Raw genomic sequence first — 27,768 nt, 5'->3', positions numbered from 1 at the left:
TACTTTTTTTTTTCTCTCTAGAGTTTACAAATAAAATGCGTGTTTTTTCTGGACCGAAATATTTTGTTGTTGTTGTTAGAACTTTTGACGAAGTTCTGAATAGCGTCTAACAAATTTTCGACGTTCATCGGAAATAATCAAAACCTCACGCTCACACAAGCAGTAATTGGATGCTTTTTTTTATCTTTGATCTGAAACATTCTCAGAAAAAGGGGAAATTTATAACTGCGAAGGTAGCTTAAAAACGCTATAAAAATAAAGTTGACACCTTTTTTGGTAATTGTCGGGCATCAATTTTCGTCGTAAAAATAGTTGTGCTTTCTGAAAAACACTTAAAAGCAGGCACATGTACTTCTATCCATTAAAGTCCGAATTCCATTTATGTCTAGACTTCATGTTTCAAAATTGTTTTCTTGACATTGATGTTTATTTGTCATAAGTCAAGTACCAAGGCCAGTGAAAGTGTCTTCGATTGTATAAATTATTTACTTGGAAGTCTACGCAGCCACATCTGAAATAATTAAGGAATTCAATTTTTATTGAAAACAACCTATATATGCAGTTGTTGGTAGTAGCGGATGCCAAATTAGAAAAAAGAGACATGAGTGAAAAATCAGCAAAAAGTACCAATAACATTGGTAAAGTGGAAAAGGGCAAGGGAAAAAGAGAAAGTGGGTGAAAAATCAGCAAAAACAACCGAAAACACACGGGATCAAACAGCCTAAAGATTGCCATTAAGATTGCTTGATGTTTTGTGGGAGTTGTTTGAAAAAGGAGTTTCCAACCTTTTTCAAAAATCAGGCAAGTTTTCTCTGGCTAGTAGCTTTTGATGTGTAATGTTAAACATAATCTTCAGAATCAACTTTATTTTTTTACAATCAGTAGAAAAAGCCAATTCTTTGATGTATCTATTGTCATCGAAATTCTGTTTCTTAGAGTTTCGTTACTATTGAACCGGGTAACTGTTTGCGTACAGTGTACATTATTAAGGCCTATTTTTATTTTAATCTGGTTTGGTCCCTGATATGCCTGCTAAATTTCATCGTCCTAGCTTATCTGGCAGTATCAAAGTAGCAAAACCGGGACAGACCGACAGAATTTGCGATCACTGTCACTTGGTAAATGCCGTAATAAGGAATTCAATTTTTATTGAAAACAGCTTTATATGTTGCAATTTTTGGCAGTAGATGATGCCAAATTGGAAGAAAAAAGACATGAGTGGAAAATCAGCAAAAAGTACCAATAACAATGATACATTGTTATCGGTATAATATATAACGATGAGCGATGAACATTCGATTGTATAAAATGATTAAGCGGAAACCTTTTCAGCCAAATATATCCAAAAAAAAGAAAAAAAAGAAAAAATACAGGGTCGTCACATACGGGGGGACGCCCCCATCCCGCATGTCTTTGGGCACTCAGTAAAAATGCCATCGATACGCCACGGTAAAGTACAGTTCTCTGCCATTTCGTGGTAAAAACACCATCGATATACCACGGTAAAAGGGCTTTTTCTGCCATTTTGTGGTACCAAACAACGAGTTTGCCTTATAAAGGGTCAAGTTGCCATCAATCGAGTATTTTGAGACAGCCAGTCGACTTATGGGTATCAGGAAGCTATATATTGAGCTTTCCAGTTGCAGAATAAGTAATGCCACGTGGTGGCTGATTTGTTCCTGGAAAGTTACTTTGTCTAGTCCATTCAAGATAAATTCAATAAAGAAAAGCAAACAAGTATTTTTAAACTGAAAGTAAGGAGAATTTTCCCGGAGCAATTTTCTGGGGAGGATTATCCTTGGGAGGAATCTTCTGTGGACAATTTTCAGTGGGAGTAATTTTAGGGAGGATTCAATTTTCCACGGATTCCGGTGTCAATTTTCCAGGGAGGGGGAGGGCATTTCCTTGGATGATTGGAAAATCGATATAAACTGAAAAAGTTGTTTCAACTGAAAGTGAGGAGCAACATTAAAATTATAAACTATCAGAATTTCCGGTTATGAGGGGCCCCTTCCTAAGCCCTTAATCTTTACACTAAAGTCTGAATTTTTGTCCCAATTCTTTAAGAGCAACAGCTGAAACGCGAGAATCATTGACTTGGAATAAAAAGTTTTTTTTTTAACAGTAAAAACTTTAACGTAAAGAGTGATGATTGAGGAAGGGGCAGCCCCCTCATATACGGCATTCGTTTTAAGTTTTGTTGTTGCTCCTTACTTTCAGTTGAAAAAACCTTGTTTTTCATTTAATTTCTTTGTAAGAATACCGCCAACTTTTGTGGTTCATCAAATTCCATAGAATGTTTTTACCTAAGAAAAAGTTATGTAACATTTTCAATCAAAAACCATATTTACTTAGTAATTACGCTGAGGGAACAAACTGGTACACAAAAATAATGTTTGAGGAAGAAACACTTGAGGTACTTCGATGTGGATGTTCAGCCGAAGTATCCTATTTCTTAGCTTCTGAGGATACAAGCGTCTCTGATTTCAATGAAATTATTCTTAGATCGATAAACTCTCGAGAGGGACTGTGTCTGACTCATTGTTGGACTCGAAAAATTGGGATACGGAATTTCCTCGAGATTTCGATGTGTTGCCTTCTATCCCCATTTATATGGATCATTTTGATGGACTTAGTCGTAAGGAGAACGGCAAAGGCTATGCGAGAATACGGAATCAAATAGGAAAGTAAAACTCTCCTAGACTTAGATTATACGTATGATTTGAGCATTCTTGATGAAAATATTAGCAAAGTGAATGAATTTTGGGAGGTTTAGGGATTTCAGGATGCAACAATAGGTTTGTTAATTAGTGTTAAGAAGAATAAGCTGCTAAGACCGGGGATAAATGAAGATAAAGAGGTTTTTCAATTTCACAATTGAAAAAAATTTGGAAGAACAAGAAAATAAGTCTACGGACCAGGCAGGACTGTTGAAAGCAGGAGTGATGACACTGGTCAAGTATGGTTCTAAAACATGTGCACTTTATAAGACGGAGAAACATTTTGTTGATTTTATCGAGAGGAATTGCCTACGAATTTTGTTGGGTGCCGCATTTGTGCCGCATTGCCTACGCATTTGTTGGGTACTGTTTGAATGCGGTCTGACCGACTGCAGTTCAAACAGTAAGCTGCACAAAATATTTTCCTCAATCTCTCTTTCTAGGGCTACAATAAAGGAAAGATTGAGATGGCTAGGGTACGTTCTATGGATGAAGCGTGACAGATTGCCAAAGATCGTGCTTTTCGGCCTTCCATCTAGGACTTAATGAAAAATCAGGTCGTCCCCTAATAGGATGGGAAGATAAAGGAATTAAAGGAAATTGGGATTTCTTGGGAGGGTTTCGAATAGATTTGGATGGAGGTTGTGCTGCTCTGTTGGCTTCATATGTGTTGGCGCTGCAGTGAGTTGTCTGAAGCAGTAGTTGTAGTAGTAGTAGCATATAAACAACCTATGTTATTGTTGGTAACATGGCTTAGTACAACCATTCTTACCGTTTAAGTTGAGAACTTAGAGTTTATTCATTTATCACCATTAAAGTACCAAGGAAAATAAAATAAAACACCCCCCCCCCCTACACCAATTTTAGTCCAATTAATACCAGAAGTTTCTCTTTTTTGTTAATGTTGTCAAATTTAACCGCAAAAAATACATACGTAAAACTAAATACTTAAATTTGACATAAATTTTTCAAGCAAACCTAACACGTTTTTTCGGTTATATTTCTAAACCTTTTCAACATAATCAAATTTTAGCAATGATAAGAAAAAGTTTATTTTAAAGCCAAAAAATACCGCCATGTACACAAAAATACAAATCTCTACTCTTCCGATTTTCCTATCACAATCAACACACTAAGTCAAACACAACGTTTACTTAATATTAAATAAAAAAAACTAATTTTTTTAGCTGAGAGTAAGGAGCGACATTGAAACTTAAAACGAACAGAAATTACTCCGTATATGAAATGGGTTGTCCCTTCCGCAATCCCTCGCTCTTTACGTTAAAGCTTTTAATTGTTTTAAAAAGTAGAACTGTGGCAAAGAGTTAAACTTTAGCGTAAAGAGCGAGGGATTGCGGAAGGGACAACCCATTTCATATACGGAGTAATTTCTGTTCGTTTTAAGTTTCAATGTCGCTCCTTACTTTCAGCTAAAAAAATTAGTTTTTTTTTATTTAATTTCTGAACGTTTTTGTATTAATGCATGTTTGGTTTTGGCTCTCCGCACATAAATTATTAAAATGAAATTTGTATATTAATTCTTTTTTTTGGCTATATGGCTTTCTCTTTGTTTTGATCAGACGATTTTGAGAAATAAGGGGCGGAGAAGGAGGCCTAGTTGCCCTCCAATTTTCGGTTACTTAAAAAGGCAACTAGAACTTTTAATTTTTAACGAACGTTTTTATTAGTAAAAAATATACGTAACTTAAGAATTAACTTACGTAACAACCTTTCATAACCTTATATTTTTATTATGTATGCGAGGGGGTTTGTACCCTCGTTAATACCTCGCTCTTTACACTAAATCGTAAGTTGTGTCCCAATTCTTTAAGAATGACCCCTGAATCAGAAAGGCCGTAGAATAAATAGTTGAAATTACTAAAAGTACTTTAGCATAAAGAGCAAGGTATTTATCTCCTCCTAAATACCTCGCTCTTTATGCTAAGGTATTTTTAGAACCCCTCATATGCGTAATAGTCTCTGTTTGTTTTAAGTTTCAATGCTACTTCTTCCTTTCATTTGAAAAAACCTTTTCATGTGTATTTTTCATTGTTTTCTTATAGTAATGCTAGAGAATCCTGCTCCCTTTTCATTGAATTTTTCTTCCCCAATGACATACTCCTCCAAGGAAAGATCCTCCAACATAGCCCCCTCCCCTCAGATCCACCCCAAAACAAAATAAAATCCCCCTGAAAACGTCTGTACGCTTCCCAATAACCATTACTATATGTAAACACTGGTCAAAGTTTGTAACTTGCAGCCCCTCCCCCAGTGATTGTGGGGGAGTAAGTCATCCCCAAAGACATAGTTATTATGGTTTTCGACTATGCTGAACAAAATGGCTATCTCAAAATTTTGATTCGTTGACTTTGGGAAAAAAAAGAGCGTGGGAGGGGGCCTAGATGCCCTCCAATTTTTTTGGTCACTTAAAAAGGGCACTAGAACTTTTCATTTCCGTTAGAATGAGCCCTCTTGCGACATTCTAGGACCACTTGGTCGATACGATGAACCCTGGGGGAAAAAAAAAAACAACAAACAAACAAATAAACACGCACCCGTGATTTGTCTTCTGGCAAAAAATACAAAATTCCACATTTTTGTAGATAGGAGCTTAAAACTTCTACAGTAGGGTTCTCTGATACGCTGAATCTGATGATGTCATTTTTGTTAAGATCCTATGACTTTTAGGCGGTGTTTCCCCCTATTTTCCTAAATAAGGCAAATTTTCTCAGGCTCGTAACTTTTGATGGGTCAGACTAAACTTGATGAAACAATTTTTTAGAGTTTTGGTTACTATTGAGCCGGGTCGCTCCTTACTACAGTTCGTTACCACGAACTGTTTGAAACTAGAATTTTGTTTTGATTTTAATTTGAAATTTGACTAAATGTTTTCATTTAATTTTGGTTAAATTTTAAATTTAATTAAATGTTATAGTTTAATTTTAAGCTTGTTTTAGTTTCCAGATGCCTCGTTATTCTAAAATAAAAGGTGGCAATGAATTATTTAATACAACTGGACCTGTCAATTCTTGTGCTGACTCTTAAACTTGTTAATTGCTAAAGACAACTACACCCTCTAAGGAAATATGCACCTTCTTTAGCTATCTGGTGCTACATATTTTTTGCTGATTTTTTGCTCATTTTTGAATTCGCTGCCAGTTACTAATAAAAGCTGTAGGCCATAACTACACATGGATGTCTTTTTCATTACAAGTTAAATTTTCATTTGATACTTGTTAACAATCCAGAACAGATTCAAGAATTATGCTGCCTAAGTTCTGACAAAACCGGTTTAACTCTGGAATCGGTTACGACTTGCTTATTTTGAGTGAGAAAACTCAGATGTAGTTATATTTTAATTAAATATCTCACGTGTAGAGGTGGTTAGGGGTTAAGTGTTTAATATATATGCGTTCTGCTCGACCTGCTTTCCATAATTCTTTGTAGTAGTTTCTATAATATTGTTTCTAAAGTATTATATGATCATCATATTTTGTATATTTCATTATAGTTAACCTAACTTCACTTCTTAAGTGTGTTCAGGATTGTTAAAACTACCTTTATTTTTTTGTATTTTATTATAATGAATATGGTTATGTAAGTTTATTCTTAACCAATTCTTACAACCAGATTTGATTTTCACTGACCTTGGTACATTTAATACCAGGTATAAACCGTCAATAAAGCACTTAGCATGACTATTTATGGTTTAGTCTACGCGTTCTCTTGTACAGGTATTTTATTTCCCATGTCAAGCCAAGCTTATCCCGTGCAGTAATCTCCGATCCATGTGTAGTATTAAAAAAAAAAAACTAATTTTTTTAGCTGAAAGTAAGGAGCGACATTAAAACTTAAAACGAACAGAAATTACTCCGTATATGAAATGAGTTGTCCCCTCCGCAATCCCTCGCTCTTTACGCTAAAGCTTTAAATTGTTTTAAAAATTAGAATTGTGGCAGAGTCAAACTTTAGCGTAAAGAGCGAGGGATTGCGGAGGGGACAACTCATTTCATATACGGAGTAATTTCTGTTCGTTTTAAGTTTTAATGTCGCTCCTTACTTTCAGCTAAAAAAATTAGTTTTTTTTTTTTAATTTCTGAACGTTTTTGAATTAATGCATGTTTGGTTTTGGCTCTCCGCACATAAACTATTAAAATGAAATTTGTATATTAATTCTTTTTTTGGCTAAATGCCTTTCTCTTAGTTTTGATCAGACGATTTTGAGAAATAAGGGGTGGAGAAGGAGGCCTAGTTGCCCTCCAATTTTTCGGTTACTTAAAAAGGCAACTAGAACTTTTAATTTTAACGAACGTTTTTATTAGTAAAAAATATACGTAACTTAAGAATTAACTTACGTAACAAACTTTCATAACCTTATATTTTTTTTATATTTTATATTTTTACATTTATATTTTTATATTTTATATTTTTTATATTTTACTCCGTATATGAAATGAGTTGTCCCCTCCCCTCTGTTCGTTTTAAGTTTCAATGGTACTCCTTATTTTCAATTGAAAGAATTTTTCCATGTTTATTTTTTCATTGAGTAATTTCTGTTCGTTTTATGTTTTAATGTCGCTCCTTACTTTCAGCTAAAAAAATTAGTTTTTTTTTATTTAATTTCTGAACGTTTTTGAACTAATGCATGTTTGGTTTTGGCTCTCCGCACATAAATTATTAAAATGAAATTTATATATTAATTCTTTTTTTGGCTAAATGGCTTTCTCTTAGTTTTGATCAGACGATTTTGAGAAATAAGGGGTGGAGAAGGAGGCCTAGTTGCCCTCAAATTTTTTTGTTACTTAAAAAGGCGACTAGAACTTTTAATTTTTAACGACCGTTTTTATTAGTGAAAAATATACGTAACTGAAGAATTAACTTACGTAACAAACTTTCATAACCTTATATTTTTATTATGTATACGAAGGGGTTTGTACCCTCGTTAATACCTCGCTCTTTACACTAAATCGTAAGTTTTGTCCCAATTCTTTAAGAATGACCCCTGAATCAGAAAGGCGTTAGAATAAATAGTTGAAATTACTAAAAATACTTTAGCATAAAGAGCAAGGTATTTATCTTCTCCTAAATACCTCGCTCTTTATGCTAAAGTATTCTTAGAACCCGTCATATGCGGAATAATCTCTTTTCGTTTTAAGTTTCAATACTACTTCTTCCTTTCATTTGAAAAAACGTTTTCATGTTTATTTTTCATTGTTTTCTTACAGTGATGCTAGAGAATCCTGCGCCCTTTTCATTGAATTTTTATTCCCCCATGACAGATTCCTCCAAGGAAAGATCCTCCAACATAGCCCCCTCTCCTCAGCCCCACCCCCAAACAAAATAAAATCCCCCTGAAAACGTCTGTACACTTCCCAATAACCATTACTATATCTAAACACTGGTCAAAGTTTGTAACTTGCAGCCCCTCCCCCAGGGATTGTGGGGGAGTAAGTCATCCCCAAAGACATAGTTATTATGGTTTTCGACTATGCTGAACAAAATGGATATCTCAAAATTTTAATCCGTTGACTTTTGGAAAAAAATGAGCGTGGGAGGGGGCCTAGATGCCCTCCAATTTCTTTGGTCACTTAAAAAGGGCACTAGAACTTTTCATTTCCGTCAGAATGAGCCCTCTTGCGACATTCTAGGACCACTTGGTCGATGCGATGACCCCTGGGGAAAAGAAAAAAAAACAAAAAAACAAAAAAACAAATAAACACGCACCCGTGATTTGTCTTCTGGCAAAAAATACAAAATTCCACATTTTTGTAGATAGGAGCTTGAAACTGCTACAGTAGGGTTCTCTGATACGCTGAATCTGATGGTGTGATTTTCGTTAAGATCCTAAGACTTTTAGGGGGTGTTTCCCCCTATTTTCCTAAATAAGGCAAATTTTCTCAGGCTCGTAACTTTTGATGGGTAAGACTAAACTTGATGAAACTTATATATTTAAAATCAGCATTAATATGCGATTCTTTTGATGTAGCTATTGATATCAAACTTCAATTTTTTAGAGTTTTGGTTACTATTGAGCCGGGTCGCTCCTTACTACAGTTCGTTACCACGAACTGTTTGATTAAAGGAAACTTTCTATCTGTATTAGAGGAACCTGCGAGGGGGTAACAACTTCCTGAAACCACGTACACTAGGTAACGCGTGCCAAGCGTGTTGGAAGTGTTCCAAGCGTTTTGGGGATTATGCGTGGTAGAATTGTGCGGCACACTTGATGCTCCCAGATTTACACCAGGTAAGATAAAGCCGGAGTCCTGCTTGGGAATCTGTATCCATATCTATAGGTTTGTGTAAATGCTAGGGAGGAGGGAGGGTCGTAGGATTTCCCAAAGTGATTCTTATATGCAAAAAGAAATGGTTTTTTTAAGCTGTGTTTTTTTTTGTACATACTAGTGTATGTTCCGCAAAAATTCTTAGGTGGGCCCTTAGACGAGTCTTTGGAAGATTGCATTGTATCCCCATTCCCATGTGTTTATGTAGACACATGACTTACACATTGGCCCGAATATTTTAGGATAATCTTGCTGCAGAAGATGTATTTTTAGATTCAAATATCTGAGTCTTAAACATAGCAATTTGTCAAAAATTTCAGTTGTCAAAAAAAATTTATCTAGGGAAGAGTAGAGGGATATAGAATCAGTTCCTCGATTCCAATTCCGTGTTTATAAGTATATATACTTTGAGACTCTTTTGAAAAAAAAATCGAAAGTTTTGTCAGTAGAAAGAGATGCAGGAATATTTTTTTTGTTTTTTGGGGGGAGGAGAGGGGAAGATGAGGCGAGAGTGCAGAAAAGAACACGTAATTGTCGGAAAATTAATGGGAATCATGGAAAAATCTGAAAATATTGAGACATCTGGGTGGAGACGCAGGTGAGCCCTAAAAATACACGATTTACGTTTCATTTCACCATCGAACCTTTTGATATTACCTTCGATCGTGGTTTTACCCACCTTTTACTTGGAGAAAGGGTGGTCACATGTGGGAATATCGGAATCAGATGACTTCTTGCGATATCAGAGGAACAGGGGTAAGTTGCACACTGTAAGCTCAGCCAGAGTCGACCCAGCTCTAAACGGGCATCAGGAGAAATATGGGGAAGGTAAACAGTAAGGGTACGTTGAAGCACAGGATGGCTGGCCCCAACCCCCTATTGCACTCCGTGCCTGAAAGGCCATGAAAGAGAGATCAGCACTGCCGGTTTGGATGAAAGAGTCTAGTGCTGCATCCTTTTTTCTACTCCTTATGGGTGCAAAAATATATAAAGACAGAATTATGTAGTATTATGGGACAACTTGCCAGTTTTTTATATCTAAATCCTTAACCAAAGCTTGTTTCCTTTCCCAGAAAACTAGATATTTACTATACGACCTGGTGTGGCCTAGAACTTTGGATAAGGTTACTGGTAATATAATATGGCAATTTCCCTTGGGAATTAACCAAAGACCAAAGTTCTGTTCCAGCTCACTGCGCCGTGACATGGATGTTACTTTGTCAAGCTTCATGGATTCCTGATGGGTTGTAGTTGGGTGATTTTGCTCTTTAATTAGTTGTTAGTTACTCCTTCGGAAATGAGCTTAAAGATTAAAGACAGAAGGAGGTCGACAGTTTTGTGGTCATTGCATGGTTAGGGAAACGGCTGGTCGTATTAGTATTTATAATTTTAGTTGCATTAATACTATAATAGTTATAATTAATACTTATAATAGTTATAATTCACAATATTTATACATGTTATAACTTAGCTGTATCTTAGTTTTATTATTTCATTAATTTAGTCTATTAGAAAATCCATCGACAAAATATGGAACGGACGGAACAGTTTTTAAGTTTTTAGCCCTTTTTAAAACATTGTGCACTTTCGTGTTTCATGAGTTGTTCTTCGAAAATTGGGCCAAATTGTCAAACTTTAGCGTAAAGAGCAAGGTGGACGAGGGGGCAACCCCTTTATATACGGTATAATTTCTGTTCGTTTTGAGTTTTAATGTTGCTCTTTACTTTCAGTTGAAAAAAACTTGTTTTTTTATTTCTGATCTTTTTTAAATAATGCTTGTAAATCTGGATCACCCTCCATGAAAAATTCCCTCCACTCACGGGAAACTCCTCCGTGGAAAGTTCCTCCCATGATAAACACACCTCCTTTAAAATTCCTTCGGAACAAATTTATCCTTGTTGAAGATCCTAGCCCCCCCCCACCCCGCTCCGTAAAATTTCTTGCGGTCGACTTGGCCTGAAAAACTATCCTTAGTATACTTTCATTTGAAAAAATACTTAGCTCTAATCGTTTTTCTGATCACTCCGGAGATCCCCTCTTCTATGAATACTTTTTCCCGGAAATCAAAACGTGCTGAAAATTTCTTATGGAACATCTCCACATGCAAAATTGAGTTGGCAAAGAGAAAGTAAGATATTCCCCTGGAAAGTTCACTCTTGAAAATTTCCTTCCCCACTTAAAATTATCGGTCGTTCGACTTCAGGTTCTACCGTGATCTGTTACTGGCCTTTGTCTCATCTCTGAATATATATTTTGAAAAATCATTTTCATTCATGGTCCTCCTCAAGTTTTTGACCAATAATCTGTTTTCTGGCCTGACAGTTTTCATTTCCCAGAGTTTTAAGGTGCCTAAACAAGGACGAGTCGTTTTGAGGATGTTAGGCCACGAAGTTTAAAGACTCAATGAAGGTTTGTTGGCCTTACCACAGATGGACTGCCATTTTATCTCCCAGGTCAGATTCATTTTAATGTTGGACTCGTTCACTGATATAATGCTGTAATATCCATGCAGAAAATAGGTTGCGGTTTCAAACTATTAACTCTCTGATGATAATTCTAGTATTAAAAACTTAATAAACGAACTTATGTTTATTATTTAATAAGTTCTTAATATTTTTTTACTCCTCGGTGATTCGAGTGTACTTAAATGCATACTACTTTCGCTTATTGTAGTTTCGCTATTATGTAGGGAGTCAGAATGCCTTTGATAAGGATTTAAGCTGACGACTTCATAGCAAAGATAGTTCATCTGACTCGCTGAAGTGACTACTTACTTTGGTATTGTAATCCTGATCCCTTCATACGAATATACCAGCGAGGGGGAAGGGATGGACGTTTTTGTGCAACTTGATGAGCTAAATGCGCCAGGATCACGGGAGTACAGTTGGGAAACTTGGATATTGTAAATCGTGATTCACCTGCTTATCCAAAGTCCATATCACAGACCCTGGGGGCCGAGACAGGTCAATGCGCTTGCCTCCTCTGTCTAACGAACGTCGGCTCAAATGGCTGCTGCATAGGCTCTCGCTTTTAGCTTAAGATATTATATGTGACGCATTGTTTTTTTTACTGGTAAATACCCCCTCCTAAAAAAAGTTGCCATGTAAACAAAAATTTATCCTTTAGCTGCACTATTTGCCGTTTATACGGAACTAAACTTATAGTTGGAGTTGCTCATAGTGACTATACTGCGAATGAAGACCCCAGGGACATTGTTAGTCGTTGACGGTAATTCCTAGTAGAGTAACTTCTTTTGATAATCTAGGTTTTCTGGGAATCTCTTTGAAAAAATATATTTCAAAAATAATTCTTTGTCTGGATGTTGGGATTGATGAATAATAGATTTTAGTATGAATTTTGTTACGGCGTTCTCGCGCTGTGGTGACCTCCTCTGTTATCTCCAACCTTGTATGTTTTTTTCTTCTTTTTTTTATTTCGCCATTTTTTTACCTCTTTACCTCTGTTTTATGGCCGACACATCGAACCCTGCTTACCGTCGTCCAGATTAGAAAATTACTTATTATGTAATTTGGTCAATAAAAGATCTTGTCTTGTGCTTGCTTGCTATGTTTACTTGCTGAATTACTTACTTTTACTATAGAGTATATACTGTAGAAAAGTACTTACTATTACTATAGAATACATACATTTTGAAAATTAAAAGATTGTATACGTTTTTGTTTTTTAGAGGATAGCAGTTGTTGGTTGCATTGTAGTTTTTTAGCGCAGTATTACCCATTCAATGTATCGCGTGATTGAATAATGCAGAAGACACGGGGCGCAATTGCTTTACTTCAAACTCCTCTGGCAACTTGGAAGTATCTTTGACATCCGTGCTAATGTCCTTATTTACGCTTGCAGTGTATCGGTAAGCTCTTATGACGCACTGTCTCATCCATTATTCTCCAAAGTTCCTGGATACTAACCACAGCTTAGTTCCAATACAGTTATGAAAACTCCTTTCTTGCCCATGAGAAGCTTTTGGTACAGAGCTCCGTGCTACAGCACCATAGACGGGAACGCAATTCCCGCCTATTATTGGTATCTAAGCTGTGAATTGTTCCGACTTTTAGATTCAAACTGCCAGTTTCCTGTCTCCAGCCGCTAGCATCGCTACCGCGCACTGTGTCCCAACAATAAATCGAGTTTTCATAGCTTTATTGGTATCTAAGCTGTGATACTGACACATTTAAATGCAGCTGTATAGTTAACAAAGGCAATGCAAAATGGTAGATGGCATTTGTTGTGCTGTGGAAGGATGAGGAGGATCGCAAATATCTGTTCTGGGCTTTCCTTGCTTGATCTACAACTGAATTCGTCTCCTATTTTTAATCGTTGGAAAGATTCACGGGTGAGAACTTCATAGCCTGAACACGCTTAGATATCAATATACAGTTATGAAAACTCCTATCTTGCCCATGAGAAGCTTTTGGTACGTAGCTCTGAACCTGGCGCCTCCTTCAAGCCCGCGCTCCGGCGCGTAGATCGGCCATAACACCATAGGTGGAAACGCAATTTCGTTTTGTTGCATAAGTGGTGGAAATGCATGGGAGGCACAGCTTAGGTACCTGCCAGTTTCCTGTCTCCAGCCGCTAGTATCGCTACCGCGCACTGTGTCCCAAAAATAAATCGAGTTTTCATAACTGTATTGGTATCTAAGCTGTGATACTGAGTGACTAAAGGAATCGTCTACAGTTTCTACAAACATCATTATCTCCTTTCTGTAAACCGGAATAACTGATACTTTTCAGGTTTTGTAGCTTAAATCCAGATTATGCTTCAAGAATTATTTTCAATGCCTTTACACCATACCCCTAGCGAAAGGGATGGGTGGACACTTGTGCTGAAGAAGAGGCACTAAACACGCCGGGATCACGGAAGTACAGCTGAGAAACCTTCCCCTTCCACCATAGGTTCTTCTGTTCCCCTCGTTACTGTTGATAGGTCATGAAACTCTAATATTCTTCATGACTTCACGAATACTGAAATGTTGAAATATTTTCTCTATTGAACATTTTCAATCAACTTTCCGTTTTTTGCGGTTCGAATGTTTATTATTTTTCGTGGAATGGCCAGCAAGAATAGATTAATCATAACAGTTATGCTTTGTCAGTGACTGCCGGCAGAGTGATAGACGGATTGGCCGCATATACTTTCTATTCAATGGTAGTGGATTTTATCTTAAGAAGTGTTGGATCTTTCGTTTTATGTTCATAAAGTAATTTTAGAACCGTATTTCTTTGAATAGGCTAATTTCTTTCCCAGGACTGGAAAAAAATAGTGCCTATTTTTTTAAGTAGGCACTTTAGATTTTTTTTTCAAAACTGGATAGCATTCAGGAGTTGCTCCTCCTCTGATGTAAGGTAGTTACAACGTTTGTAACGTTGCTCCTATTTGAATTTTAATTTCAATAAAGAAATCAAAACGATTTTATTCCTAAATACATTAACAGTACAAGTATAGTCCGTTTCTACTATCCGAAAAAATGAAGGTTTGCTACAAATGAAAGAGTGAGTGGTTTCATAACTGTTTAAGTATCTTTACGACAAAGAACGGTCACGACACTGGCACCGTGTCGGTGACACCGGTCACAACTGGCACCGCACCATCTTGAATATTAGACAATGCTGTTTATAGTATCGAATACATATTGTGGTAGAAATTGGATGGGATCTGTTGAAAATGGTGCGTAGAGTGCACCATTGGTATTGCACCATTTGTATTTGAATTGTAGCCTCAAGTTTGTTGACCCTTAAACACTGGCTATAGCGAAACTTAATTACCATTTGTAAAACATATACTTACTACATTTTGATTTTGGACTTTTCTCTCCAATACTAGCCTCAGATGTTTAATTAGTAAGCTCAGAAATTTTTTGGCTGAAACTATGGCTAGAAGTAGAAGCCTTTTTTCTAAATTCTTGGATGCTTGCTGTGTTCTGTTGAAGGCGCTTATACTGGAATTGTAATTACAAACCATCTTGAATATTAGACAATGCTGTTTATAGTATCGAATACATATTGTGGTAGAAATTGGATGGGATCTGTTTGTAATGGGAACTTGTTTGTAATTAGTGACTTTAACAAATCTTTAAATGCTAAACATGCTGAAAATAAAACACCACCAAAATTAAACCTCAAATACCATTTACCAAATTACCATCAAATTACCGTCACCAAGAATAAAACTAAAATTTTTGAATTTGTTTTGATTTTGTATAAAGATTTAGCCTCATATCTGTAATTCAATAACAAAAATAAAGAAAAAAGGGGAAAAAGAAAGGGGGGCTCCCACGAAAAATGTTCGCATATTTCCCTATAACAAATATTATTCATAAACAATGGGGAAATTGCATAATGTATTCCTTTCCCCATGGGCTATGGGGGTCATGTCATTCCAGAGACATAGTTACTAGACCTTTCAACTATGCTGAACAGAATGGCTATGTCAAGTTTTTATCAGATATCATTGGGGAAAAAGGGACATGTGAGTTGAGCTAGTTGCACTCCAGTCTTTCTGGTTAATTAAATAGAGCTCTATTTCTAATCTTCTAGGACCATTGGTTCGATAGGATCTTCCCTGGGGTAAAAAAGCGAACAGAAAAACAATAACTAATGAACACGCATCCGTGATCTTTCTTCTGGGGAAAAAAAAAATCAAGATTCCACATTTTTGTCGGTAGAAGTTTCACGCAAAATCTGATGGTGTGGTTTTCACTAAGATCGCTTTACTTTTGGGGATGTTTCCTCGTTTTCGAAAATCAGGCAAATTTCCCCAGGATCGTAGCTTTTGATGGCTAATATTAAACTTAATGTTCATTTTATATATTTGGAATCAGTATAAAAAGCCGATTTTATTGACGTATTGATTGGATCAATATTCCTTTTTTTTAGAATTTCGGTTACTGTTGAGCCGATTCGCCTTTTTACTTACATTTCATTACCACGCATTGTCTGATCGTCAAACTCAGAAATCATTCAACACGAACTGAGGTGGAAATTGTAAGCACTATAGCGACATACAACTGTGACAGTGTTATGTAAACTGAGGTGAAGATTGGAAGCTTTATTGAATTTATTGAAAGATGTAGGCTACGAGGGCTACATTTCGGGGAGGGGGTCAAGGAAACTCTGAAAGATCCATTTTTTGTCCTTTTTGTTAAGAAAACGAACAAATGCCACATTCCCCCCTCTAGATTTTGAAAATGCCTTTTTTTTTGTATCTTCGTTTAAAAGACTGAAAAAGTCCATACCCGCCTACCTACCTTTTTTTAGGTGGCTCCTTTTCAGGGTATATTTTAGATGCCTTTCATTAATTTCGAAGTCTAGAGGGGGATAAGGGGGCTCAGCATTGTAGATTAGACAATGCAACTCAACAAACGAAAAGATGCTAACATTTTCCAAGGGGTTCGCCCACTTTCTGCCACCTCGCAAATATTTCGGAGCGCCACGTGTGCCGCATAATCCCACTACGTGAGGCATAGTCCCCTCAACGCTTGGTGCAGGTCTGCCTTGCTTGGTGTACTTTTGCCACGCTTGGCACGTGCCACTTAGTGTACGTGATTTCTGAAAGTTGATGTCCCTTGATGTTACTATTCACACTTGAGCAAACATCATGAGTGAAAGAAGCACATAGTATGTTTGGTTTGGGAAGTTTAAAACAGTTTCTAAACCCCTTAAAAAGCACAAGACGAGCGAGAGTGTAGCTTTTCTGTTTATTTGTCTTATTTTGAGGAGACGGCAGAGGGGCTTGAAACCTTAGGGTCCTCCTTGACCGTATTACAATATAAAGCAGTAGTTTTTCGCACAATCCGGATTTTAACCTGCCAGTATATCCACCCTTTTTACAAATATTCTACAAGAGGCTCCGTGGAGCCTCTAATTTAAATGGACTACGTACATAATCTGGAGCCTTACCTCTGGTGTTTCACGAATTATTTCACTTCCGGAGGCACATTTTTTCAACCTTTCAATATTTTCGTAAAATGTTTAAAACTATGAACTAATGCTTTATGGCAGACACGTTTCTGGGGCGCTCCCCCCTTTTATAAAGTTCCACAAATTTTCTTATACCAACAAATTTTTATGTGAACTTTTATCTGAGCGCAGGGTCGTATCTAGGATTTTTTTTTCGTTTTACGCAAGGCTTTTTTCCGGGGGGGGGTGCTCAAAAAACTCAAAAACACATAAAAAATTTGCTTTTATCAATTAATGTCACGTTTTTACGAGCCTGACAAATATTGGGGGGGACTTCAAACCTCCTACCCCCTTTGATACGGCCTTGACTGATTTAATTTATATATTTGGAGTTAAATTTAACGATGTCTCTTTGGTATATTTATCGCTATCAAAAATTCCTCTTTGATTTTGACTGGAGTCATAATTCAGGCCATTTTAATTCTTGCACCCGTTTTAGAACTGATATACAAGTTAGAAGTCACGGCTGGGGTCTAAGCTCTTATCCCTATCTAGTTTTACTTGAAAATGAAAGGGGTTAGAATCGTGCCTCCAATCAAAATGAAAAGGAATTTTGGTACTTATCGGTTATACAATAAATATTATACAATTTCGATCGAGAACGATGCAAGCTTGACACAAGAAACTGGTCAAGCAACTTCTTTATACCACACAATTAGCTTTGGTTTGGTAGCAAAATGAATTGTAGCTATATTTTGTTTAAGCATTTAGTTTGTATTTTGGTTTGGTGTGGTTTACGTAAATAAATTTGGGCTATATATTTGCACATTAGGGGGGGGGGGTTAAGGCATAGCATATATTAAATACAGCAATGGTTAATTTACGTATTTAATAGATGTTATGCTTTGCCCCCCCCTAACGTGCAAATATATAGCCCAAATTTGTTTTCAAACTATTATATATTCATCATATTTTGTTTCATTTCATTAGCATTAATTGAACTGCAATTCCCGAGTATTTATTATATAAACGATAAGTACCAGAATTTTGATAGCAGCATATATATAAAAGTATATAGTTTCAGCCGATTCCAAATATTTGATATTCATTACATTTAGAAGCCCATACTCTTGCTAAAGTAATTTTTTTTTTTTTGATTTTATAAAAGTCAAAACGCTCCAGAAAGGGATGTGATATTGCAAAAGATTAAACTAAAGATTAAATTATTACAAATATTAAAAGATTAAATTATTTATTATTAAAAGATTAAATTAAAGTAAAAGATTAACTAAAATTGAAATGGCTGAAAAATTTAAACTAGAGGCATCTCTGTTTAAACATGCAAAATATAATTTTCTTGAGAAAGGGTCATGCATGTGCGTGTTTCTTTGTTGCTGTTTTTTTTGTATTTTTGTTTATTTTATTATTATTATTTTTTATTATTTATTTTTATTATTATTTTGATTTCCTTCTCCATGTTGATTCTATTAAGCACTTGATCGTTGGGTTTTAAAGGCTCATTTGGACGGAAGATTTTGAGTACCCTTTTTAAGTAAGAAAATAGATAGTGCCACTGCAAGGTGTTATTTGTGACTATTTCTGCCATAGAACCACACTTTCGACCCGAACAGGGTCTAAACACTAATAAGGGGACATTATTAGGTAATCAATCAGTTGAAAACCAATCAGTTCTTAAGGAGCACAGGAAAGGAAATTGGAATCCACGGAATCAAATGAAGAGGAAAAACTCTCCTGCACTTAGATTATGCTGATGATTTAGATGAATTAGATGAAAGTGTGAGCAAAATGAATGAATTTTAAGAGGTTTTGCGAGTTCAGGGTGCTAGAATAGGTTTGAAAATTAACGTTAAGTCACTAAGCCTAGGAATAAGTGAAGTTAAAGGTGACATTGGGTAACGAAAAGATTGATCGAGGTGGGCAGCTTCACTTACCTTGGTAGTACTATTAGTAAAGACGGTGGGAGGAGTGAAGATGTTAAAAGTAGAGTAGCCAAGGCTCTGGTTTTCTTTTCCCAATTAAAAAAAGTTTGGAAGAATAGGAAGATAAATCTGCAAACCAAGATTAGAATATTAGAAGCTACAGTGATGACAGTGGTCAAATATGGCTCTGAAGCGTGGGTGCTCAGAAGAGCGGATGGAAATTTATTAGATGTTTTCCAGAGAAATTGCCTACGGATTGTTCTGGGTATCCTGCTGACTGGCCGTATTTCAAACAGTAGGTTGTACGAAAAATCTGGTTCAATCCCTTTTTCTAGGGCTATAATGAAAGAAAGGTCGAGATGGCTAGGCCACATTCTGCGGATGAAGGATGACAGATTGCCGAAGATTGTCCTTTTTAGCCAACCGTCTGGGGCTAAACATAAAGCAGGTCGTCCTCGTCTGGGGTGGGAGGATTTTCATAAATAAAGATTTAAAGGAAATGGGAACTCCTAGGGGGGTTTAAAGAGGGAGGCCTTGAATAGATTGGGCTGGAGGAGGAGCGTGCGTAGCTGTGTCGGCCTCAGGCGGCTTGGTGCTGTGGTGAGTTATTAGTAATAGTAGTAATAAGTTGATAACTATCAAATCACACATACAAACCCTCCCTGTTTCTGATATCACAAGGAATGTGCTACGATTCCCTAAACATGGGTGAAGGCTAAATAGACAAAAATAATTGTTATAAACATTATTTTAGAGATTCATTTGAATGAAAGTATCTATTCAGTACCGCATAGTTTCATACCAGTTTCTTTTACGCTAATTAATTAATTAAAAAATAATTAATTAATAAAAAAATAATCAGGTTGAAAAAAAAAGATTTCAACTGGAAGTAAGGAGCACAATTAAAACTCAAAACGTACAGAAATTATTGCATATATTTAGAAGTTGCCTCCCTTCTCAATACCTTGCTCTTCACGCTAAAGTTTCTTTTCACTTGTAAAAAAGCTTCTTATTCTAAATAAACGGCCCTTGTTTTTCAGGAGTTGTTCTGAAGAAATTGGGACAAACAGTCAACGTTTAACCTAAAGAGCAAGGTATTGAGGAGGGGGTAAATGCTTTAGATACGGAAACAGTTTCTGTTTAGTCTGAGTTTTAATGTTGCTCCTTACTTTTCTTTGAATTTTTTTTTATTTTTTTTTTCATTTAAATTCTGATCGTTTTCCAAATAATGCCGGTAAATTAGGCTCTCCTTTCATGAAAATTTCCCTCGCCTCATGGGAAACTCCTCCGTGGGAAATTTCTGCCACGGAAATTACCCCCCTCACGTAAAATTCGCTCCGGAAAATTCCATCCTCGCTGAAAAGTATTATGCTTCAACAATGGGTAGATTTTTTACCCTACAACCCTTTCCCCAGAGGCGTTGGGGAGGCCATATTATGCCTAAAGGCATAGCTATTAAATTTTTTTACCTATACTAAACATAATGGATATCTCAAAATTTGGATCTGATGACTTCGGAAAAAGGGGAATGGGAGGGGGGACTATTTACCCTCCAATCTTTTTTTGTCACTTAAAAAGGGAACTAGAATTTCTGCTACCCGATTAAATTTTCTCTCTCCCAATCTTCTAGGATCTTTGGTTCCGCCTCTGGGGAGAAGATAAAAACAAATGAACACGCATCTGGGATCATTTCTTCTGGAAGAAAAGAGCAAAGTTCTACATTTTTATATACATAATTTTTTTTCATATTTGGTAAATGACGATTTATACTTAATTACGACACGACTGCCTGTCCATGGATTATTCTTTATGGTTAATTGTGTATGGCTATGCTGTTTGACCTATGTGATTGTGTGGATGAGTAGAGTTAAGGCCTCACTCAAGTGCTGATCTATATTAATTACTAATGTAGGAAAACAGTCTTCCTTTTCTCCTTCTGTCTTTTTTTATGTGTTTGTGCTGTTGCATTGGTGATTTCTTTTTGCATTATATATATATATATATATATATATATATATATATATATATATATATATATATATATATATATATATATATATATATATATATATGTGTGTGTGTGTGTGTATGTGTGTGTATAGCACTTGAACCTGGTTCGATTCTAGTTTGGGAAATGTTATGCTAAAGCTCTGATTTTGCTGGTAAAAATCGTAATCCTATTCCGGGCAAATTATTGTCGTAAAACTTAACAATCTTTTTCTAACTTTCCGAATCTTTCGAAGAATTGGTATGACTGGACATGGGTTACATCCGTAGCCAAGCAAGTTGAGGATACCGGCACTTTAAATAAATACCAAGCATTAGAACTGTCCAAAATGATAATTATATATGCATTAAGGACACCAATATGTTTGAAACAATTATAAACATTACTTACCAATTAAATCCACTTTTTGCCTTAGAATCATTTTCGGTAAATACAATTCCATGTTTAAGGCTTGGTTGTTCTCGGCAATACTCAGGGTTTCCGTTGGGAGGAGGGGCTTTTCCGTCTGAGTAGATTAAAATATAGGAAAAGAGCTATGTCATTTTAGTCATTAAACAGAGCAAAAAAATACTTCAAACCAAGGTCATTCAATTCTATATCTCGGGCACACCCTTGTGTATTTTCCAATTTCCCAAATTGTTCCTAAGCAAAGAGTAGAGAGAGACACTTTTTGTTATATACATTATCACTGTACAAAAGAACCACATCAGCCACTTTAGAAAGTCAAAGATTTGTTACTAGTGGCTAATAAACATTCAATGAACAGCAATACCAACAATATTAACAAAAAAAATGAAATGAGACAAAAAAGCGAGAAAATAAAACAAAAGGAAAATAAAGAAGAAGAAGAGAGAGGAAAAAAAATCCTACTTAAAAAACAAAACAATAAGCCATCCAATTTAAATTATTTACTTAATCTCTTCCCAGAACGTATTGGAATATATTTCTTTTTTTTGGCGGAGCGGTCAAAATTGGCAAAACTTTTGACCACTATCTTACAACTTAAATTATAAACCTATATTTAGTAAGAGCAAGTTTAAATTGGCTACCAACCCCTGTGCAAGATTTTTTTTTTTTTTTACTCACTCTCAGTTCATTACGCCCTCTATCTATTTCAGTGCCGCCAAGGAAAATCATCTAAGACATATTTTCGGATTTGGCAAAGAAAAAACTTGTTTTTTTTTCTGTTAAGAAGCAGCTAAAGACACAGAAATTTCTGTTGTCGAAATACCAATTGAGAAACAAACGATTTTTCTGTTACGATCCAACTAATTAAACAGAAATGTTTGCAATTAAAAAATCAGTTAAAAAACAAAAATTTGTCTCTGTTAAAACATAACTGATTTTGAGTAAGCAATACAAAGTAAATTCGAAAACTTGTCTTACTCAGCCTCAAATTTGCTTTTTTTTTATAAATTTTCAAATCAAAAGTCACTTTTCTATGTCAGCACTGAAGCTTAATATTGGAATTATCCCTGTATAAAGGAGTAAGGGAAAATCTGACAGCATTAGTGAATCTCCAATACGTAAATCATGCAACAAAACGTCATAAACCCAAGTTTTAAAAAACAGCTCATTTTTAGCCAAACGTAAAGTTATGCGTTCTCGAATGGTGTGGAAAGAACTCATAAAAAGGAATTAGAAATTTTTGGAAGGGAGGGGAGTCAATCTATGACCTGATTAAGGAGGAGCTTGCATGACTGTGCTGTATTCATGGGTGTTGATGCTGCAATAAATTATTAGTAGTAGTAGTTGCAGGTAATAAGGAGCAAAACGTCAAATAAGGCGCACTTAATTAAAATTTACTTCTAATATTTTTCTAAAAATTGTGGAATTAATTGATAATTTTTAGTGGTTATAACTGTTTTAAACCCATTGGTGTCCTTAATGATTTACCTGATTTTAGGGTTGCAGAAATTTAGTTGACAACGTTATTATTACTTTAAGTATTCTAATAACAAGTTCGAATTGAATTTCACTGACTTTAATTAGCGTAAATCGTAATAAAAAATGTGGGCCAACTCATAAATTGGCTTAGAACTTTCATTTCTTAAAGTTACTTCATAGTCCCTACGAAAGCTATTACAGGCTTATAAAACTGGTGCAAGGGGGATATTGCATACAAACATACTATAATTTAGCTCCACCCTTACTTTCTTCAACATGGATGGAAATGTCCCCAAGCCAGCTATAAAAGCTTTATTGCTAGTTTGAGTCAAGTGGATTAATTAGTCAAGACTCCGAGTCAATACATTCAAGCTAAATTCATTTGTGTGTGTCAGGTTTTTATTCTGAATCGATTGGTGAAGCTTGTTTTTGAGTGTACTCGAAAAGTATCTCCCCTTTTGAACTTGGTTCAAAAGGGAACAAACTATCTTTTCTAAAATCATTGATTTTTTCTGAATTCGCTTCCTCTCAATAACAGCTAGTTCTCACATTTTTTAAGACACACTATGATAAGAGAAAGTCGTCAACATCTTCGATGCATTGATCTTCTATATGATTTTGATTGTTTTACTTTTGCTATGATAAATGGGTAAAACCATGGGTAACGATATCAGGGGAATAGATTTGGTTTTTTAGCCCATCACTATAGACAAGAGCCATAGGATCTGTACGATTTGGATTTTTATATATTTTGCTATGGGTAGTGGATAAATTGGTACGTAAAACCATGGGAAAGGATAAAAATCATGGGTAACGGTATTATGGGAGTAGATAAAGTTTCATTTTAGCTCATCACCGCAGGGATGTAATTTGCTATGGGACAGGGGGGTAACTTACCCTCCCAGGCCTCAATTGCCCCCCTCCCCCGACCCGAGTTTGCCCCCAGCTGAAATTTAGTTTCTTCAAAAATCTTGTCAAAACTAACATAAGCCTGCATAATTCAAGCATCAACAGAAATGCATAAGTTTTTTTTACATATATTTGCTTTTATAGTACTATAAATTATCTTTATAGTACTTTTATTGTACTATATAGTACTTTTATGGTACCAAATGGCTCGTTTTTCAGTTTTTAATGTCATTTACACTTGATTTGGGAAAATTGGCTCCAACTTCGCCCTCCCTGGATTTTGACGAAATTGCTTCACTGCATCACTGTAGACAAGAGCCATGTAATATATACGATTTCGATTGTCATAACTTTTGCTATGGGTAATGGATAAACGGGTAAAACCATGGGTAATGGGTAATATGGGTAAAAGCTATGGAAAAAGAAGCTATATTCAGTCTTTTACGCCAATCAGTATAGACAAGGAACCATAGAGCCTTAAAGCACCAAGGACATTAAAATAATAAACGTTATAGATTATAATTATTTTTATACATAGTAATAATAATATTTTCTCTCTTGGATTCCTCTTAAGTTTATTCATACTAGATAACAACGATTTTCTAAGATTTGTCTAAGTTCTTTTGAAATTCCAAGGTTTTTAGAGCGATATTGCATTGACTCCCAAAAACAGCTGTACAGTGAAAGTAAAGCTGGATCTTCTTAAGCTTTTTAGTACCCTATGTTTTTGCTACTACGAAAAACTGCAGAACTGTACATGTCTTTACCTCATCTTGACTTGAAGCCTTCCTTTTCTTATGCTCTTGCAAGTAGCTCCATGGTATGCTCCATTTCCTATACAAAATCTTAACGAAGAAAGGCAATATTGAGGGCCACTTTCAGAAATCATGTTTACGAGGTAGCGTTTGCCAAGCACAGAGGAAGTGTGCCAAGCGTGGTGGAAACTGTGTGGCGGAACTGTTCGGCGTTCAGAGCACAAACTTGTCACCAATTTTTTGTTGAGACTTTCATCTCCAGCTTAGCTTAATCAAACAGTTACTGGCAACGAACTGTAAGTAAGGAGCGACCTGGCTCAATACTCACCGAAACTCTAAAAAACATAATTTTGATACTAATAGATGTAACAAAAGAATCGGATTTTTAAGTTGATTTCAGATATTTAAGTTTCATTAGGTTTCATAAGTTTCATTTAGTCTCACCCATCAAAGGTTATGAGTCTGAGAAAATTTGTCTTGTTTTCGTAAGAAGGGGAAAATACCCCCCTAAAAGTCACAGAATCTTAATGAAAATCAAACCATCAGATTCAGTGTTTCAGAGAACCCTACCATAATGGTTTTAAGCTACTATCTGCAAAGATGTGGAATTGTGTATTTTTGCCAGAAGAAAGGTCACGGATACGTGTTTATTTGTTTTGTTTTGTTTTCCAGGGGTTGATCGTATTGGCTCAGTGGTCTTAGAATGTCAGGAGAGGGCTTATTTGAAGGAAAATTAAAGAATGCCCATTTTAAGTGACCAAAAGATTGGAGGGCAACTAGGCCCCCTCCCACATCCCTTTTTCTCAAAATCCTCCTATAAAAATTTGTGATTGCCATTTTGTTCAGCATATTGAATTGTCAAGTCAATTAATTCGTGGAGAGGAAGAATTTTCCCGTGGAGTGTTGCCAGATTTCCTGGCATTATTTTAAAAACGATCAGAAATTAAATAACAACAAGTTTGTTCACCTAAAAGTTAGGAGCAACATTAAAACTTAAAACGAACAGAAATTATTACGTATATGAGGGAGGTTGCTCTTCCTCAACAAACACTCTTTACGTTAAAGTTTGAGTTCTGTCCCAATTCTTTAAGAACGAATCCTGAAACACCGCGCTCATTTAATTAGAGCTTAAGAAGCTTTCTTAAGCATTAAAAAACGCCAGCGTAAATAGCAAGAAGTTGAGAAAGAGCAACCCCCCTTATATACGTAATAATTTCATTTCGTTTTAAGTTCCAATGTTGCTGTTTACTTTCAGTTGAAAAAAAAACTTGTTTTTTTTTCTACAAAGCAATGCGAAGTTGTCACCACTGATATGAGATGTGTGATTTATAAAGAAAGAAAGAAAAAAATCCACTGGACTTCATTAGATGAAGTAGAATAATTAGATGGAAGGAATATATTGCTCTTCTACGTAATTACTCGATTGACGCACTTCAATTAGTTATCACAAAGTAGTCGTAGTTTTTCCTCTCGTTTTTGCTTTGACGGTTGGCATTCAAAGCTGGAGAAGTTAATTACATACTTGTTTTTAAACAAGTTATAATGCCTCCAGTAAAGACTGCGCTTCAAGTGTGAAGGCGTTGAGAATATTTGAAGTACCAAGAACAGTGAAATGGAATCAGATGGTTTGAATAAGTCAAATTAAAATTTACATGACCAATTACTGAATATATTAAAGAAATGGATACAATCAAAATTAATATTGTTCAGTGATTAAATAAAAAAACTAGTTTTTTTAACTGAAAGTAAGGAGCGATATTAAAACTTAAAACGAACAGAGATTACTTCATGTTTGAAAGTGGCTATTCCCTTCTCAACGCCCCGCTCTTTACGCTGAAGTTTGGCTCTTTCTCTCAACCCTACTTTATTAAACAGTAAAAAAACTTAAGTGTAAAGAGCGGCGCATTGAGAAGGGAACAGCCCCTTTCATACACGGAGTAATTTCTATTCGTTTTAAGTCTTAATATTGCTCCTTACTTTCAGTTAAAAAAAAACTATTTTTTTATTTAATTTCTGAACGTTTTTGAATTAATGCATATTTGGTTTTGGCTCGCCGCACAAAAAATTATTAAAATGAAATTTGCATATTATTTTTTTTTTTTGGCTAAATGGCTTTTTCTCAGTTTTGATCAGACGATTTTGAGGAAAAAGGGGGTGGGGGAGGAGTCCTAGTTGCCTTCCAATTTTTTGGTTACTTAAAAAGACAACTAGTATTTTTAATTTTCATCGAACGTTTTTATTAGTAAAAAATATACGTAACTTAAAAATTAACTTACGAAACGAACTTCTATATTCGTGTATTTTATAATGTATATGAGGGGGTTTGTCCCGTCATTAATACCTCGCTCTTTACACTACTGCTAAATTTTTCCCAATTCTTTAAGAATGACCCCTGAATCAGAAAGGCCGTAGAAAAAATAGTTGAAATTACTAAAAATACTTTAGCGTAAAGAGCGAGGTATTTAGGAGGAGAAGAACCCCTCGTATGCGTAAATAATCTTTGTTCGTTTTAGGTTTTAATGCTGCTTTTTACTTTAAGTTGAAAAAACTTCTTCATATTTTTTTTTTTTTTTTATAATAATACTAGAAAATCCTGCGCCCTCTTCATTGAATTTCTCTTCCCCCATGGTATATTCCTCCAAGGAAAGGTCCTCCAACATAGCTCACTCCCCTCAACCGCCCCACCCAAAAAAATCCCTAACGGATGTACACTTCCCAGTAACCATTACTATATGTAAACACTGGTCAAAGTTTGTAACTTGCAGCACCCCTCAGGGACTGTGGGGGAGTATGTCATCGCCAGAGACACAGTTATTATGTTTTTCGACTATGCTGAACAAATGGCTATCTTAAAATTTTGATCTGTTGACTTTGAGAAAAAATGAGCGTGGAGGGGGCCTAGGATCCATCCAATTTTTTATCACTTAAAAAGGGCACTAGAACTTTTCATTCCGTTAGAATGAGCCCTCTTGTGACATTCTAGGACCGCTTGGTCGATAGGATGACCCCTGGAAAAAAAATAAACACGCACCCGTGATCGGTCTTCTGGCAAAAAATAGGGTTCTCTGATATGCTGAATGCGATGGTGTGATTTTCGTTAAGATTCTGTGACTTTTAGCGGGTGTTTTCCCCTATTTTCCAAAATAAGGAAAATTTTCTCTGGCTCGTAACTTTTGATGAGTAAGACTAAAGTTGATGAACCTTATATATTTAGAATCAGCATAAAAATCCGATTCTTTTAATGTATCTTTTAGTATCAAAATTCCGTTTTTTAGAGTTTCGTTTACTATTGAGCCGGGTCGCTCCTTACCACAGTTCGTTACCATGAACTGTTTGAAAAAAGCCTCCG

At 35.7% G+C, this 27,768-nt stretch overlaps 1 protein-coding gene across 2 annotated transcripts in view; it reads left to right on the top strand.

Moving 5' to 3' along the window:
- Positions 1-27,768, top strand: part of LOC136038833 (protein unzipped-like) — a 141,760-nt gene that overhangs the window by 14,419 nt on the left and 99,573 nt on the right. The window contains exon 1 of one of the 2 annotated variants that reach the window (XM_065722244.1): positions 11,351-11,457. The exons of the other annotated variant lie outside the window; for it this stretch is intronic. Within the exon in view, the coding sequence (XP_065578316.1) occupies positions 11,434-11,457 (24 nt within the window). The 5' untranslated portion in view covers positions 11,351-11,433. Of the gene's footprint in view, positions 1-11,350; positions 11,458-27,768 lie in introns of those variants that run through there. 2 annotated transcript variants of the gene reach the window in all.

This window comes from Artemia franciscana, chromosome 18 (assembly GCF_032884065.1).
Source record: "Artemia franciscana chromosome 18, ASM3288406v1, whole genome shotgun sequence".
NCBI classification, from domain to species: domain Eukaryota; kingdom Metazoa; phylum Arthropoda; class Branchiopoda; order Anostraca; family Artemiidae; genus Artemia; species Artemia franciscana.
This window is presented reverse-complemented; position numbering and strand designations above follow the sequence as displayed.